Here is a 17020-nt window from a genome sequence, read left to right on the forward strand (position 1 = left end):
TTTAAGCGGACAAAACAAGAAACATACCTGTGGATTTTCCAAGCGTTTTAAATACTCTTCAAATGACCCCTCTATGAACTAGAAAGAAACCAAAAAAAAAAAAATATTAATTAGGAATACCATTTTAAAATTACCTCAAAAATATTACTTCACTGATACAATAAAGCTTACTTTCATTAATTCAATAAAATATATACTGGGCACCCACTAAGTACCTAACACCACATTAGGAGCTGTAGGGGATAAAATTATAATTCAGGCTCTCAAGGTGATTAAACATAGACATATGGAACAGTGCACAGGATAATATACAGTAAGATCCTACAGAGTAAGGTCTGAATTGTACTTGTGCAGGGAACCAGAATTACAGCAAAAGGACCTGGAAACAATAAATGCATCAAGCGCTGTCACTTTGATCTTTACTGAGTTTCAACAAAATTGCAACAGACTCACTGTAGTAAGTAAGCAAACAACCTCTACAGATTACATATGCATAGCATACATATTTATATAATACACATGTGTGTACTATTTCTATATATATGTATATATACACATTATTTTAAAAACACAGATATGATTAACAAAGTCATGCGATGTTAAATCTGAATTCAGGGTAGTTATTTCTTTTTTAAAAAGCTCAAGATTGATTACTGTGTTTTGTCTTCACATCAGTCACTTCTCACCAAATCCTCCCATGTAACAAAGAAAATTAAACATAATAAGCTATTAAAGCTTAAACTTTAAGCTACTGAAGATTAACTGCACTAAGACTTGTTGTACATCATGTTATACAAAAACATGTGTCCTAACATGCATCTCCAGCTCTCTCTGCCACAAGGAGGAAACCGTGTTATTTATGTTTCAGCCAGTCTTCTATGGGACCTTTACTTGTTCTTCCATTTCTCAGAGTCCAGCTTCCTTTTAAGTGATCTTTATCATAGTCATTGTATGTACTGTTTTCTTGACTGATCTTATTTTATTCTGCATGTTTTTCTTAGTTCCTCCCATGTTCCAATGACATTCATACACAATACTCACGTTGTATTCATGTACAATATTCTGATAATAGCATGCACTCACTTTTGTTTCCTAAAGCTTTGTGACCACAAAGAATAGTGCTATGAATGTTATGATATCTGCTCCTGTCCAGCTTTCTTAGAGTATATGACCAGTAGGAGAAATGCTAGATATAAACAGCTAAGTTTTCCTACACAATTACAAACAGAAAACCAGAAAGGTCTGACCACATTTCAGATCCACCAACAATGTTTCAGTATACCTATGTTTCCATAACCTTTTCCGACATCTATTTCTTCCCATTTTTTGTCATCTTTGCCAATTTGAAGGGTCAAGTAAATATCAAAGCATTTATTTCTTAGGATTAGTTATTCAAATCATATTTCCATGTTGCCACTTATAATTTCAGTTTCAAAAAACTACTCTTATAGTTGGACACTTTTTGACACTTTTGCATGTTATGTATGCCAATTTCCTATCTATTTTGGATGAGACCCAAAAAAATGCTGAAGAAAGTAACATTGTAAAAAATAGACTAACCCAAACGACAAAAGAGATCCAAAAAGTCAATGAGGAGAAGAATGCCCTACAAAGCAGAATTGGCCAGATGGAAAAAGGAGGTCCAAAAGCTCACTGAAGAAAATAATTCCTTAAAGATTAGAATGGAGCAGATGGAAGCTAATGACTTTATGAAAAATCAAGAAATTATCAAACAAAACCAAAGGAATGAAAAAACAGCAGACTGTGAAATATCTCACTGGAAAAACTGACCTGGAAAATAGATCCAGGAGAGACAATTTAAAAATTATGGGACTACCTGAAAGCCATGATCACAAAAAGAGCCTAGACATCATCCTTCATGAAATTATCAAGGAAAACTGCCCTGATATTCTAGAAGCAAAGGGTAAAAGAAATACTGAAAGAATCCACTAATTGCCTCCTGAAAGATCACAAAAGGAAAACTAGGAATATTGTGGCCAAATTTCAGAGTTTCCAGGTCAAGGAGAAAATATTGCAAGCAGCTAGAAAGAAATAATTCAAGGATTGTGGAAATACAATCAGGATAACACAAGATCTGGCAGCTTCTACATTAAGGGATCGAAGGGCTTGGAATATGATATTTCAGAAGTCAAAGGAATTAAAATGAAAACCAAGGATCACCTAACCCAGCAAAACTAAGTATAATACTTCAGAGAAAAAAATGGTCACTCAATGAAATCGAGGACTTTCAAGCATTCTTGATGAAAAGACCAGAGCTGAATAGAAAATTTGATTTTGAAACACAAGAATCAAGAGAAGGAAGAAAAGGTAAATAGGAAAGAGAAATCAGAAAGGACTTACTAAAGTTGAACTGTCTACATTCCTACATGGAAAGATAATATTTGTAACTTAAGACTTTTCTCAGTATTTGGGTAGTTAGAGGGATTATATACTTATAGACAGAGGGCACAGGGTAAACTGAATAGGAAGGGATGATATCTAAAAAAGATAAAATTAAGGGGTGAAAGAAGAATCTATTGGGAGGAGAAAGAGAGAAATAGAATGAGGCAAATTATCTCTCACATAAAAGAGGCAAGAAAAAGCTTTTTCAATGGAAGGGAAGAGAAGGGAGGTGAGAGGGAAAACGTGAAGCTTATTCTCCTCACATTTGGCTTACAGAGGGAATAACATGCACACTCAATTGGGTATTAAAATCTATCTTATACTAGAGGAAAGTAGGGGAGAAGGGGGTAAGCCAGGGGTGAGGGGATGACAGAAGGGAGAGCAAATGGGAGGAGGGAATAATTAGAAGTCAACACTTTTGGGAAGGGACAAGGTCAAAAGAGAGAATAGAATAAATGGAGGGGCAGGATAGGAGGGAGGGAAATGTAGCTAGTCTTTCATAACATGACTTTTATGGAAGTCTTTTGCATAACTACACATATATAGCTACACTGAATTGCTTGCCTCCTCAGTGGGGATGGGGTGGGGGAAGGGAGAGAAGTTGGAACTCAAAGTTTTAAAAATGAATGTTAAAAATTGTTTTTACATGCAACGGGGAAATAAGATACACATGCAATGGGGTACAGAAACCTATCGTGCCCTCCCAGAAAATAGAGGGATGGGGATATGAGGAGGAGGGGTGTGATAGAAGGGAGGGAAGATTAGGGGAAGGGGTAATCAGAATGCACACTGTCTTGGGGTGAGCTGGAGGGGAGAGATGAGGAAAAAATTTGGAACTCAAAATCTTGTGGAAATGAATGTTGAATTAAATAAATTAATTTATTTAAATAAATAAAATAAATAAATTAAATAAATTAGAAAAAAGAGAAATGATGAGGAGGATGACTTCAGAAAAACCTGAGAAAACCTATATGAACTAATACAAAGTGATATGAGCAGAACTGGGAAAACACTGTACACAGTAGTAATAGCAACACTGTACATTGATCAACTGTGAAAGACTTTGCTACTCTACATAAGGCATGATCCAAGACAATTTCAAAGGATTCAGATGAAAAATGCTACAGAGCTCCAGAGAAAGAAATGGCAAAATCTGAATGCAGACTGAAGCAGACATGGCAAATATGGCAAAGTTGTGCCTAAATTCACGTGTATGATGGGGATCTTAGTGCTTGCCTTCTCAATGAGTGAGGAAGGGGGTGGAAGCAGAGAGAGAATTTAGAGCTCAAAATTTTAAAAAAATAAATGTTATAAAAATAAATGAATGAAGCACACAAAAAAAGAAATCCCCCTACCCTAGCAATAGTTATCAAAGGCAACTGATACAACCTCTAATTTTTCAAGACTTACCAAGTTATTTCCTTAACAGATTCTAAGTGTATTCTCAGGGGGTGGGGTGGGGGTGGGGGGGGGGTGTCTACAAGTTAACATTAAAAAGGAGTTGGTTTCTTTTTCTGCCTTTCTTCCAGAGTCAAAACAGAAGATCAGTGATGTTGGGGTAGGGACCATAATGAAGGCCTCTGGGGCAAGGAACGAAGGAGCCACATGATCTCAACAGTATGGCAGCCCTAGAAGACAACCTTTAGCCAGCAGCTGACAAGGAAGTAGCAGAGCATTAAGAACTCCTAAAGAGATAGCAAGAAAGGGTGGAAGAACCTTTGATTTTGTACTCTGCTACTAAATGGAAAAGGGGTTGCCTAGAATCCCTATTTCCCTTATGGGGAAGCCAAAGTTTTCATGGTAATATGGAAGGCAGAATGTTCAGGTGCTGCCTATTTTAATATCTCTGTTTATTCCTCTTCCAAAGAGACTCTAAATTACAGGGTAAAGCCAGGAGTCTAGGGGACTGGGTGGGATTCATGGAAATATCACTAACATTCCATTCTAACTAGTGGGCCCCACACCAACTAGGCTAGATCTTCTTAAGATGGGGCTGTGTGACTAAATGTGGGGGTCTTGAAAAATTTGGTCACAATAAAAGTTTTCTAAATGTGCCATGACCAAAAGCTAATTCAAAATCCAATGTGTAATGAATCTGAGATGTTTCTGGCAAAACCTGCCCATGTTGCATCAAGTAACTACCCTGCAGTCTTGGTTCTGAACGTATAATATGCACACTTTGCACTGCTCATGCCATCACACCATGCAATGCCAACAAGCGCTGCCAGAAACATCTCGGCTCAGATTAAAGACTATTGTATGTTATGAATTGCAGTATTTTTACTGCACATACAAAACCATTTGATGAATTTTGGCTTGGGATTAGGACAAAAATTTCCAACAATTTCTGATATAGCCCTGAACATACTTCTGCCATTTTGTACTATTTATGTGAAGCAGCATTCTCGGCACTGAAGATCATAAAATCAAAATATCAATCAACTGAAAAACATTGAAGATGCTCTACATCCTGCAGTATCAAATATTATCCCAATTATCTAATTTTTTATGTAAAAATAAACACGCACACCCATCTCATTAGTATACAAATTAGTATACAAATTTTGTCTTCAATGAATGATAAAATTCCAGTATACCAAAGCTTTGTTTTAAAATAAATTTCTTTGTAATTTATTATCAGTAAATGTTTGACTTGTATACCTATTTAATATACCTATATACCTGGGGTCATGCAAAAGTTTCTCAGACAAAAAAGGGTGGCAAGTGGAAAAAGTTTAAGAGGCCCTGAACTAGATCATATTTCACAATCCAGTCACTCACCCACCCCAGTCATCTTCTTGAGGTCTGTTCCCCTACTCCACCTACTCATACAATGGCTCTTCTTGCCCTAGAAACTCTATAATTAAATCAATACCACCACTACTTTTGGAAAGGGCATGTCAATCAATTCTCCTATGGCTCTACTCACCATCCTTTTAAACTTCAGACCAAAATGCTGTTCCTTAGCAATTAGATCCAATATGTTTTCTCCCCTATTAGATTCTATGTTCTTAAGGGCAGGAACTGTCTCACTTTTGTATTTGTCTCCCCAACACAACACATTAGTTAATACTTAAGTGCTTTTTATTCATTTAAGTAATTCCTAGTTCAGTTCCCCCAAGTACAAACTATAAAGAGGCACTGTAAGTTAAGAAAACTTAGGTACATCGTGGAAAGTGGGACTTGCTGGAGGAAGAACTTGTTGTTTATGGGCTACTATAAAGGCCTTTAGTGTTCTACTGCATGTGTTCCTGTGAGCCCTCTGAGTTCTTACATTTTTTATGGAATGGTAAAAAGACCATACTGTGCCAAGAAGAGGGGTGGGTGGGGGGAAGACAAGGGTAGGAGACTTCTGTTAAGCTAAGCACAGTACCTGCCACATACTTTGCACTTAATACTGCAAAAGGAATTAGGATCATTAGATCACAGATCTACAGATGGCAAAACTGACACCTAGAAAAGTTAAGGGAGTTGCTCAAAGTCACACACAGAAAAGCCTCTTACTCCAGAATCAGTGTTCCTTTCATTGTGCAGTGATATTCCTTAATTAGAAAAAATAGAACCCACCCAATATAGGCTAAAATCATGAGAAAAGCTTCACTGAAGAAGGGGATTTGAGTTTTCCTTTGAAGGATGAATATTAGTACATTGGTATGGAGGAATGAGTACTGTAATCCAGGTACAAGAAAAACCAGACTAAAGGCAGAAGGGAAACAAATGTGATTAAGATCACAGCAAAATGAGGAAACTGGACTGGCTCTATCCAAGATGAACCTGTTATGCAGTAGGCCATTAGTCTGGAAAGGGACAAGACTAGACTAGATGACCCCTAACATCCCTCACAGTTCTAAAACTACGGGGCTACGATTCTAACATTAACGATGGCCTTGAGAAGCCCTGTGTTAAAAACATTCACCTGGCAACTATACAGAATAACTGGAAGAGAGAATGAAAGCAATATAAGACATTCTGCACATTTCAAGTACTCTGCTCAGTTTTGGGCAAAACATGTTGAGGACTGAAGCTGGTATGCATTCCAAGGAAAAGTTAAAAGGAATGGTGAATGAACAGAGATTTTCTGAAGGAACTGGGGTTGTTTAGCCTAGTAGGCAGAGGAGGCATGATAGTTGTCTAGTCTTCAAGTATTTGATGGATTGTCATGTGAACAATGGATCAGACTTATTCTTCCTTGAAATCAAAGCAATTGGTATTTAAAGTGTAAAGGCATATTTAGGCTTGACATAAGTAAGAACCTTCATAATTATGCCTGTCCAAAAGTAAAATAGTTTGTCTCAGAATCTAGTGAATTCCCCATCGTCAGAGGTCTTCGGAGACAATGACTTGTCAAGATGTTGTAGATGGGGTAACTATTCATTATTGTTGGGCTACATTCTCTTTGATGTTGCCTCCTACTGCAAGATTAGTGTGACTGCAACAATCTAGGTTTGAAGTGATAGCTTAGTGTCAATAGAGCAAAAAGGGAAAGAATCAATCTGAGATGTTTAAAAAAAAAGCACTTTCAATTTTTACATAGTTACCTTGACATAACAATTGAGACCAGAAGCTATTTATACCATCTGATACAATTTCCTAAGTTCTACACTATTTTTTTAAGAGTAAAACTTACTTTAGTTGAAGGAAGTAAGCTAATTAAATAACCTAAAATGACAAATTATTCATTTTTAGTTAAGATTACAAAAGCACTTCATCACCGAAAGGAAGATGTAAGTATTAAGATGCAATGACATTATATTCTTATTAGCAACCATGGATGGTTTTTTAAAAACAAGGCTAAGTCTCATATCTGTAATTCTGTACCACCCTCTTTTGTTTAAATTGTCTTGATGGAACTTTAATTGCTATATTATTCAAATGGATGTTATATTTTAATCGCTATGTGAACTGTCCACTGAGTACCCATTATACTTCTTCCTTAATGACAATAAAAACAACTAACATTTATTGAGTACTGTAAGGTTTGCAAAGCACATTTATTATCTCATTTTCTCCCCATTTTGGTGATAGGAGTCTATGGGTGATGTGCGGGATCACAAGGCTGAGAAGTGTCTGATGCAGAAGGTAAACTCTGGTCTCCCAGAACCCCAAGTCCAGCCTTCAATCTACCATATCACATGGTCTATTGGTGCTGTGCATAGTTATCTTCCCCATAAGAATGTAAGCTCCTTGAAGGCACTGATTGTTTTGCCTTTGAATTCTCAGTGTTTAAAAGAGTACCTGGAATGTAGTAAGTAAGCCCTAAAAGTTCAATGCTTAACTGATGGCATTAGCTAAACTTAGAAGCTGGTATGTTTTTTTTACCTTTTAAGTTATAGAACTGAGACATGCAAAAAGGTGTCTTTCCTAAAACCATTTCCAAGTCAAGAGGAAATACCAAGGTAAAACTGTCAGATGACATGTATATAAGTTGCAAAATTTTTAATTTTCAATCCTAATTCTCTAAACTATCATAAAAACTGACCATTACTAACATCACTTTATGATTTACCATACTACTAATACAGCTTAATTAAGTTGCTATCATTTTGTTAAGCAATATTGCCTGTTAATCAGCACTTAACACAAATGGTATGGTAGAAATTATTTTTCTAAGGATGGACCCTGAGAAAAGACCTTTTAAGTGCCTGTGATTAAATTCTATTTGCCATTACTTTAGGATGCATAAAATGTTTTTTAATGTATGATTCTAAGAAAATTTGTAACCCATATTCAAATTAAAAATCTACAGCAATCTGTTAAGCAGTTCATTCCTTCACAATGCTATGTAACAAAGTTTCTATTCTTAAAGTCTGTCTTATTCATCCTTGTATGTTTCTTACACACAGGGAGCATTCAACTATATCTGATAATTGAAGGTAATTTCCAAAATTCTTCAAAAATATCACCATTGCATTCATAAAAATCCTGGGTAGCTGGGTGGCCCTGTGGATGGACTGCCAACACTGGGGTCGGAAGGACCTCAGTTCCAATCTGGCCTCAGACACTTACTTGCTATGTGATGCTGGGCAAGTCACTTTACCCTGTTTGTTTCGGTGTCCTCATCAATAAAATGAGTTGGAAAAGGAAATGGCAAACCACTCCACTGTCTTTGCCAAGAAAATCCCAAATGGGGTCACAGAGTCAGATACAACTAATTGACTAAACAACAACAAATTTATAAAAATTCATTAAAGTTACACTTGATTCCTTCCATTGAAGTGTTTTATGGGATTTTCAGAAAGCCCCAGACCATGATTGGGACCTAAGCAATGAACACAGTGAAAAAAAAAGTCTGATATAAATTACCGCTTCAAACTTCTCTCTATTTTCTCGAAGATAACGTATGCAGGCCATCCTGACTTCAACATGTCGAGATTGAGAATGCAATACCTAAAAAAGAGAAAACATACTCTTGAGACATTCTTTCAAAAGAATACATATGAGTTAAATATTACCTTCTCCAGTCCCAAAGCTTCAACCTGTTCTGTAGAACTGAAGCAATGTGACAAGCAATCTCCTTTTCCTTGTTTTTTCTTTCAATTCCTTCTTCTAAGATTAATAGCAATATGTCTTACAAGATCCATGTTCTCTCTTCTTTTTAGATTTTATTATCACTGGAAATACTTTAAAATCTTAGAAGTAGGCAAATGCTTTCATGACATAATACTTACAGATTCGAAAGGCACTTCTAGTTTTAAAAAATGTGTATTTTACCAAACTTCTTTAACAAAGCAGTCATACCGGAAACCAGAGTTCATTAGCACTGCGCAAACCAGCATATCAATAGAGAACATGCAACTAGTTCTCAGTCTGAACTTAAGACAAACTACTCCACCTCTCTGAGATTTGATTTTTTAGACATATGAAATTAATGAGATGCATTAGATGGTGTCTTCTAGCTTTAAAAAACACTTTATGAAGTTTTCAATGCCCTGTGCTAAGGGAACACTTTGCTTCCCTACACTAACGCCTTAATTTTAAAAATGCAACACAAAATAGCCTTCCACAATTGCATAATACTTGATTCCCATTCTAATTTTGCTGAGAGGTTGGGAGAGGGATGGAGCATGCATGACAACATGGATATGATTCTCCTGTGATTTTAAAAAAAAAGTATTTTCTTCTCCTTTGTTATTCTGAAACATTTTAGAGCCTGTATATAAAAATGTATTCCTGTGATTTTAAAATTTAAGGGCAATCATTCCTTAAATTCATTGTTTTAATATTTGAAAAGGACTTTAAGGAACATTCAAGAAGTGTTTAAAAGTATAAATATCCTGTTTATCATTATCTTTGAAGAGTGTCCCAGGCTGTTTTTATCTCCCAAGTTAACTTAAGGCTATCACTTAAAATAAGCCACTCTTAAGATTCAGGGTCTTAGAATGTCTTACCCAGCCCCTCAAATGATAAAAGATCACACTCACATACATACATACACACAAGTGTGTATATATAGATATATACATGTATTTATATGTCTTGACTTGAATCTGAAACAGGAAAGTTTTTTGTAAAAAAATTCTTAAAATTTCTAATTTCACTAAATACAATTAAAGTTGAGAAAACTCACTTCCCTCTCCTTTGACTGTCAAGATGGGGAACTATTTAGTTTTGTTGAGCTGCTTTTCTTTTATGACCTTTGTTGAAAAGAATAGTTTACTTAAGTATGGGGAGAGAAAAGGGACAAACACAGAAGCAAACAGAAAAAATAAAGGATGTCAATACTGTTTTTAATTTTTAAAAAATTCCTATTTCTAACTTTTCAAAGGAAATATAAGCCTATTAACCTAGCTTAAGTTAGAAAACTCAGATTCTCAAATATAACAGTCCATGGGTTCAAAGTAAAGAATATTAAAAATTAATTATTCTCTATTATTCTAAGTGCAAGCAAAAAAAAATCCAAAGTGAAGTTAGAGGACTCTATTCCAAGTTTTTATCAAGTCATAACTAAGCATGCTCCCATACCCAATAGGGAGTAAAACTGTTCGGACCTCTGGAAATATATACTTGCACAATACCCAATTCTAGGCAACTGACACCTTAAGACATGGACTGTAACTTGAAGGCAGCATTTTTAAAAGCATTTTGTTCCTAACTCGCTGATCTTCACACCGATTTTAGAAGCTGGCTCCCACTGCAGTACCATCAATTTGGTAACCCCATCACTGATGCCTCTTTCCTAATCCCAGATATTAAGGAACCAAAAACATTCTTATAAGCTCATTCACAGCAACCATATCACCATTAAGCTAAGGGATTGTTAGTTTGCTTTAATACTCTAGTTTGTCATCTGATATGGTTTCCTGTAGTTAGCAAAACTAAGGTTAGTCAGAATCATTTACCTAGCAACAGTTGGCAGACTATGAATAAAGCTTACTTTAAGTCAAAAACAATGGAATATATTTATCTTTTTTTCATTTCAACAACAACAAAAAAAGAACCAGGGAATTCTGAACTTATTGCTCAAAAATACAATATTCAGCGATTTCTAAAAAGTCCTGAACACTAGAAATGAAGATAAATATTGGAAAAGGGAAATGACTTTTTAAGCACATTACGTTATAACTCAGTACAGAGGAGTAATTCTGATGATTTAACTTATACAGAACTATGCAAATAAAAATACCAATGCAGATGGCATGAAGAACTTAAGAGGCTCCTCCAAAACCGTATTTTGTGTCAACACTGTTTGACAGTGGGAAAAGACTTAACAAATGCTGCTTCACCAAGTTACCTAGGGAGCACCCTATTTTTATCTCCATGACCTACTGAAGTCGCATGTCAGTTCCCTGGGGAGCAGGGTACACCTAATGGTTGAAGATGGCCCCTAGCTCTCCCAGTTGTTGAGAGGATTAAAATTAAGTATTTTGTAAAGTGCTTTTGCAAACCTTAAACAGCTATACACTGTTATGATTACATCTGTACAAAAAGAAAAAGGTCTCTGTTTAGGTCTATCTAGAGACCTACATTATTATATATTACAATATTATACTACAATATTATATTCCTACATGTGCTCTCTTCCTGCTTCCATCTCAACCTGCTGCCACCACTCCCTCAGTTTAAGCAGGGGTGGGGAATCACCTGCCTCCAGGCCCCACGTGGCCCTCTAGTGCGGCCTTTTGACTGAATTCAAACTTCACAGAACAGATCCCCTTAATAAAAGGATTTGTTCTGTCAGACTTGTTCAGTCAAAAGGCCGTACTCAAGGACCTAAAAAGCCACATGGGGCCTGGAGGCAGCAGGTTCCCCACCCCTGGTTTAAGGTATCTGAAACACTACCCCAGAAGTTAAAAACATTTTGAGCCAACTAAAGGCTAAGAATAAATTCTTACACATATTTTTTCCAAGCCCTGGGACCAGTGCCACATTCCACTCGCATATGTTCCCAACATACATTTTGCTATTACCTATGTATCATTAGCCTAAATCCGTAAAACTGGTACTTCACCATAATGTGGGACTTTTAAGACTCTCTTCTTCTCTAGTAAAATTAAAAAAACAACCAGAGATTTACAACTTGAAGTGAGGCTTCTGGATTACTTATTTAAATCTCAATTTAGAGGGCCCCCATTTTTTTTCAATCCAAAATAACCAACATATAAATGGAATCATTATTACTTTGAAGGCCAACCTAAAACTACACTACAAAAGGCTGGACAGTCAAGGTTACTATTTACATGTCTGTAACATCACAGGATTTTTACACAAAAATAAAATGCTTCATTCTGTATACATACAGGTAAAGCCTGAAGAACGTGACATGCAAACTCCTAAGATTCATTTTATCAATTCATTTCCAATTCCTTTCCCCCACCTATCTTTTCGTCAGAGCTGGGAACAGATACAAAAATAACTTCATTTCATCTTTTCCTCCTTCTGGAGATATTAAGTAGTTTCTTAAGCTGCAAGAAGCACAGATCCAAAGGCTATGGAAAATTAGCAAATTGTTATCATCAACTCACAAAGAGCTAGCTAAGTGTGCGGTCTGCATATGTGTACATACTTCACAGCAGCCACTGAAAGAAATCTACATTCCTGAAGAAAAAGGCCTGCAACAGAGGCAAAAGTTTCAGAAAAGCCCCTTCCCATTTCCTCCTCCTTCTGAACAAGTCAGTTTGATCAGTCCTGTTGAACTTCAGGATGATACGCAAAGGGTTAATAACGCCCCTGGCCATGAGAAATCCTTATAAAATAATAAATTTTGACTTTATGCTAGAGATCTGAAATAAGGGGTTGTGAAATACAGAATGACTGAAAGAGACGGGGGGAGGGCATCCACCAATAAGGAATACTGCATCTGGTTTCAAACGTGGCCTGACATGGGATGCTTTGTTACAAGGGATGATTTCAAAGGAGAGATTGAAATGACTGATGTGCAAAAAAAAAGGAGTCAAACATGCATTAGGAAGAAAGAAAAACAGAATCCCCTCCAAAAAATGGACACTATGGGAACGTGAAACATTCAGGTTTCATACGAAGGCCCTTGATGCAAAAAGCAAGAAGCTGGTCCAAGAGGAGGGGACGATTCTCCCTTCTCACTGGGCACAATCTGATTCCAGATGGAGACGTGACCGGGCCCACTCTAAACTGTGGTGACACAAAGGAGGATGGGCAGTGAGCACCTTGCTAGCCACTGTCCAGTAAGACGCAGTCCTTACTGCCTTCCTGCGAAAGCGTTTATGTCCCACAGGAACCACCCTCTCAAGACACTCGGCAAAGACTCCATGAACCGAACCGGCAGAACTGTGCCCACGGTGGGGCAGTCTTGGAGGGGCAGTGATGGGGCCGCAAGAACGGCTTCTTCCTCCCGGAACCGGCGGTCCGAGGGCGGTGCTGTCACCGAGCATGCAGTCCTGCTTCTCCTCTCCCGGCTCTGGGCACTCTGGAAGGCGGTCCACACGGCCTGCCCGCGGACTTGAGATCCGCCTCCACAGAGGCCTCCCGGTAGTGTTTCCTAGTCCTCCACTCTGTGTATGCTCTATCTACGCGCACTGTTACACCCCAACACCCCGCGTGCACGTGCGTGCGGGTACACCCCCTCCCTGCGGTCCGCAGGCCCCGCCGAGGTCCTCCTCCGGCACCCCGGAGCCGGGCCCCACCAGCCCCGGCCTCGCTTTTCCTTCTGCCCCCAGCACGCCGGCCTCCCGAGTCCTGCCCACCTTTGGTGAGGGGGCCTGCCTCCCGGCAGACAGCGCCCCCTGCTGAAGCCCAAGCAGGGGTAGCCCGAGATGCCGGAGCGGCCACACCACCCGGCTCGAGCCCGGCTCTCGGGTCCCGGAGATCAAGCCCCGCAATCAGGCCCCTCCCGCGCGGCTCCGCTTCTCCGGGCGCCCCCCGCGCGGCTCCTCCCGGCTCTGGGGGCCCCGAGTACCGGGGTGCGGGCCAGCCCCGGGGCGGGAGGCGCTTCCCCCACGCCGGCGGGCCGCTCCAAGTTTCCTGGAAGCGGCGCCGGGGCCCCGGCTCAACAGGTGCCGCGGGGCCGGCCCCCCGCCGCAGGCCCGGACGGGAGGGCCCACCGGCAGGACCGCCATCGGCAGGACCACGAGGGCGGCCGAGGGAGGAGGGGGAGAAAGGCGCCTCGCACCCCACTCTGGCCGCGGCGGGAGATTCCACGGACACAATGGGGGGCGGCTGTGACGACACAAGGGGCGGACACGTAGAACGCGGGGCTCGCGAGCCCCCCTGCAGGGCTCCCCCCCACCCCGGCCCTGCCCGGCCCGCGGGGTCCTCACCTGCTCGGCCACGGCCCTGAACAGGCAGGAGCCGTCCTTGGCGATGAGCTTCCGGCACAAGCCCAGGCTGCGCAGATAGGCGTCCATGGGCGTAGCGTCCCCCGGGCCGCTGCCCCCGGCGCCGCCGCCGGGCTCTCCGCCATCCGGGAGACTAACGGCAGGCTCCATGTTGGTCCGTCCGCGCTGCAGAAGCCGGCCCGGGGCTAGCCCCACATGGCGCGACGGCGGCGGGAGGAGGAGGAGGAGAAGGAGGAGCGGGAGCAGGGAAGGGGCGGCGGAGCGGGAGCGGCGGCGGGAGCTGCAGGAGGCGGCGGCGGTGCACGGGCGAGGCGTCCCTCGCCTAGTCCATGCCCGCCCCTCCCTCTCTGCCTCTGCACGAGGCCGGGCTCCTCAGGGCACCCCGGAGGCCGGAGCGCTGGGCCCGGGCCACCCCCCGGCTCCCTCGCGCCGGCTGGCTGGGGAGGACGGCGGCGGAGGGAACGATCCCGAGGGGCTCCCGGCTCCGCCTCGCCGCCCCAGCCGAGCTGCAAAAAAAAAGAGGCAGGAAAACCCCTCCCACCCCCCCGGAGGACACAGGGCCCGCCCAGGCGCCCGTCCTGCCGCGGGGAAAACAAAACTGAGAGAAACCCGAGCGAGAGCGAGAGCGAGAGCGAGGTGCCGAGCACCCGATTTATTTTCGCTTTCAGCCTCAGCGCCGAGAGGACGGCGGGAGCTGTAGTCCGGCTGAAGCAGGAAGTCGGGGAGGGGGGAGGAGCGACGGGGGGGAGGGGGAACGCGAGCGGAGACAGGATCTCTCGTATGTCACCGCCCACCCCCAGACGCGACTCCCGGCGGGAGTGGAAGGAGGCGGGGCTGGGGCTGGATCCAGAGGGGAGACGACGCGCCGCGCAGAGACTACAAGTCCCGACCGCCCCTGCGCCGCCCCTCGGCCATAGTTGGGCTCCTTTGCCAAGGAGAGGTGTTAGCTAGCTTGAGGATGTGGGAGGGAAGAGGTTGCCTCCGCGTCCGCAGACCTTGATCCTCGCTGCTCTCCTCTTCCTAAATTCCTCTAGCCCATTTTTTTTGACTCTCTTAGCCTGGCACGTGCCCAGGGCGCGCAGAAGTGCCCAGCGGATTCTGCTCGGGGGCGGGCGGCGTTTGGCCTTTGTGCAATTCGAACCCAGAAGGGAGAAGCGGCGCTCCTGGAGGTTTCCGTGGGCGGGGCGCACTATTGCAGGGAGCCAATGAAGACTCAGCTCTGGAAGGCGTCCCGGCGTCCTTTTCGGGCCCTGGTTTTCAGTAAAACGGGAGCGAGTTCCATCTTGCAGGCCCGGAAGACCGAGGCCCGGGAAACTCCTCCGTCATACCGAGGGAGCACCGCGAGAGCCGGGGCGATCGCCTTATCGATCGCCTTATCCGACTTAATGCCGCGTGAATATTAAGTGGGATCTCCTCGTACCTGGAGTTCTCGGCGCCCTCGCGGGCCAGGACATTCTGCACGTGACTCAACTCCTGGGAGGGCCTACGAAGGGCCTCTTCCTTTTACAAGACGAGGGAAACCGAGGCTCGGAACCCCGAGCCAGGGGCACCGCAGCCACCGTCCTTACGTCCTGCGGTGGGTCTGACAAAGCAGGCCCTTGATGTAGGCCCAGAGCTCCCCAGCGTCTCTCGGTTGTCTGCCCGGGCTTGGCCTGGCACCTGGGTGCTTCACCCCTGCTTACTCTCCTCCACCAGCCCCGTGGGAGCCCTCCCCCGTCCTTCCTCCCCCTCCCTCCCTCCTCCCCCCTGCCTCCTCCCTCCTCTCTCCTCCCTCCACGTGAGCTGACAAGGATTTAGGGGCCTGTAGCTGCCCAGTGTTGCCCCAGGATGCCAGGCTATTGGAGCTGACAATTCATTGTGCTTCCTAGGCTCCAGTTTCCAGACGAGATCCTACTGGTAACGGAAGGTGAGCATGCTTGGAGTGGGGACCATTGAAGCTCTGTAGGCCTCTTATTCTCCTGTTAAATGCAGGTGTAAGAGTGGGTCACGCCTAAGGTTCCTTCCAGGGCTGGGAGCCTTCCTTCTTAGTCAGCATGTGTGGTCTTGGCTGGCCTAGATGGATGGTCCACCTCAAGTGTTTGTTAATGAATTTATTGGAATACAGAGAAAAGAAATAAAGAAAAAGTTGCTGTATGTACTGAAACTTCAAAATTGAATACCAGAGGAAACCATACGAATCTGCAAATTTTGTGAAAGGGACAGCCAAGGGGTACAGTGGATAAAGCATCAGGCTTGGAAGTATGAATCTCCCTGAGTTCAAATCCAGCCTCAGACACTTCCTAGCTGTGAGAGCCTGGGCAAGTCGTTTCATCCTGTTTGCCTCAGTTTCCTCACCTGGAGAAGGAAATGGCTGAGCCACTCCAGTATCTTTGCCAGGAAAACCCCAGATGGCGTCATGAAGAGTTCACAACTAACAAAAGACTGAATTGAAAATTTGTAAAATGTGTTCCTTCAAGTGCATCTATCAACAGTCTCAACAATCATTAGTTCACTTTGATGGGTTTTTCTGAATTTAACTTGTCAGTGAAAGTAGGCTATCTCAAGAGGTTATGCTGACAATTTGTTTTCAAGGCATGTTTAGCTTACAGATTTAGAACTGAAAGGGATTTCATAGACTGGAGCTGGAAGGGACTTTAGATATCACTTACAATTTCCTCATTTTACAAATGAGTAAATATTAAGTGCCAACTATGTGCCAGGCACTGGGTATACAAATGAGAAGAAAAAGAGGAAGAAAAGACAATCCCTGCCCGCAGGAAGTTTACAATCCACGTTGAGAACTTATAGTAGCTCCCTTCTGTCAATCAGACCAAACCAGCCTCCAACCTGTGGATGACCAGGACAACAGTAGGCTAGAGACAGGAGGG

The 17020-nt window shown here is 42.5% G+C and overlaps 1 protein-coding gene across 3 annotated transcripts in view; it reads right to left on the reverse strand.

Annotated features, from left to right (window-relative positions):
• The window catches only part of OTUD4 (OTU deubiquitinase 4), a 54875-nt gene extending 40572 nt beyond the window's left edge, over nucleotides 1-14303 (reverse strand). Inside the window, exons 1-3 of one of the 3 annotated variants that reach the window (XM_072621152.1) lie at nucleotides 14136-14303; nucleotides 8707-8790; nucleotides 28-78 (exon numbers count right to left, since the gene is read on the reverse strand). In XM_072621152.1, the coding sequence (XP_072477253.1) occupies nucleotides 28-78; nucleotides 8707-8790; nucleotides 14136-14303 (303 nt within the window). Of the gene's footprint in view, nucleotides 1-27; nucleotides 79-8706; nucleotides 8791-13562; nucleotides 13659-14135 lie in introns of those variants that run through there. The other 2 variants (XM_072621153.1, XM_072621156.1) reach the window with 2 other exon arrangements.
• Between the last annotated feature and the right edge of the window lie 2717 nt (nucleotides 14304-17020).

Source organism: Notamacropus eugenii, chromosome 6 (assembly GCF_028372415.1).
Source record: "Notamacropus eugenii isolate mMacEug1 chromosome 6, mMacEug1.pri_v2, whole genome shotgun sequence".
In the NCBI taxonomy this organism is placed as follows: Eukaryota; Metazoa; Chordata; class Mammalia; order Diprotodontia; family Macropodidae; genus Notamacropus; species Notamacropus eugenii.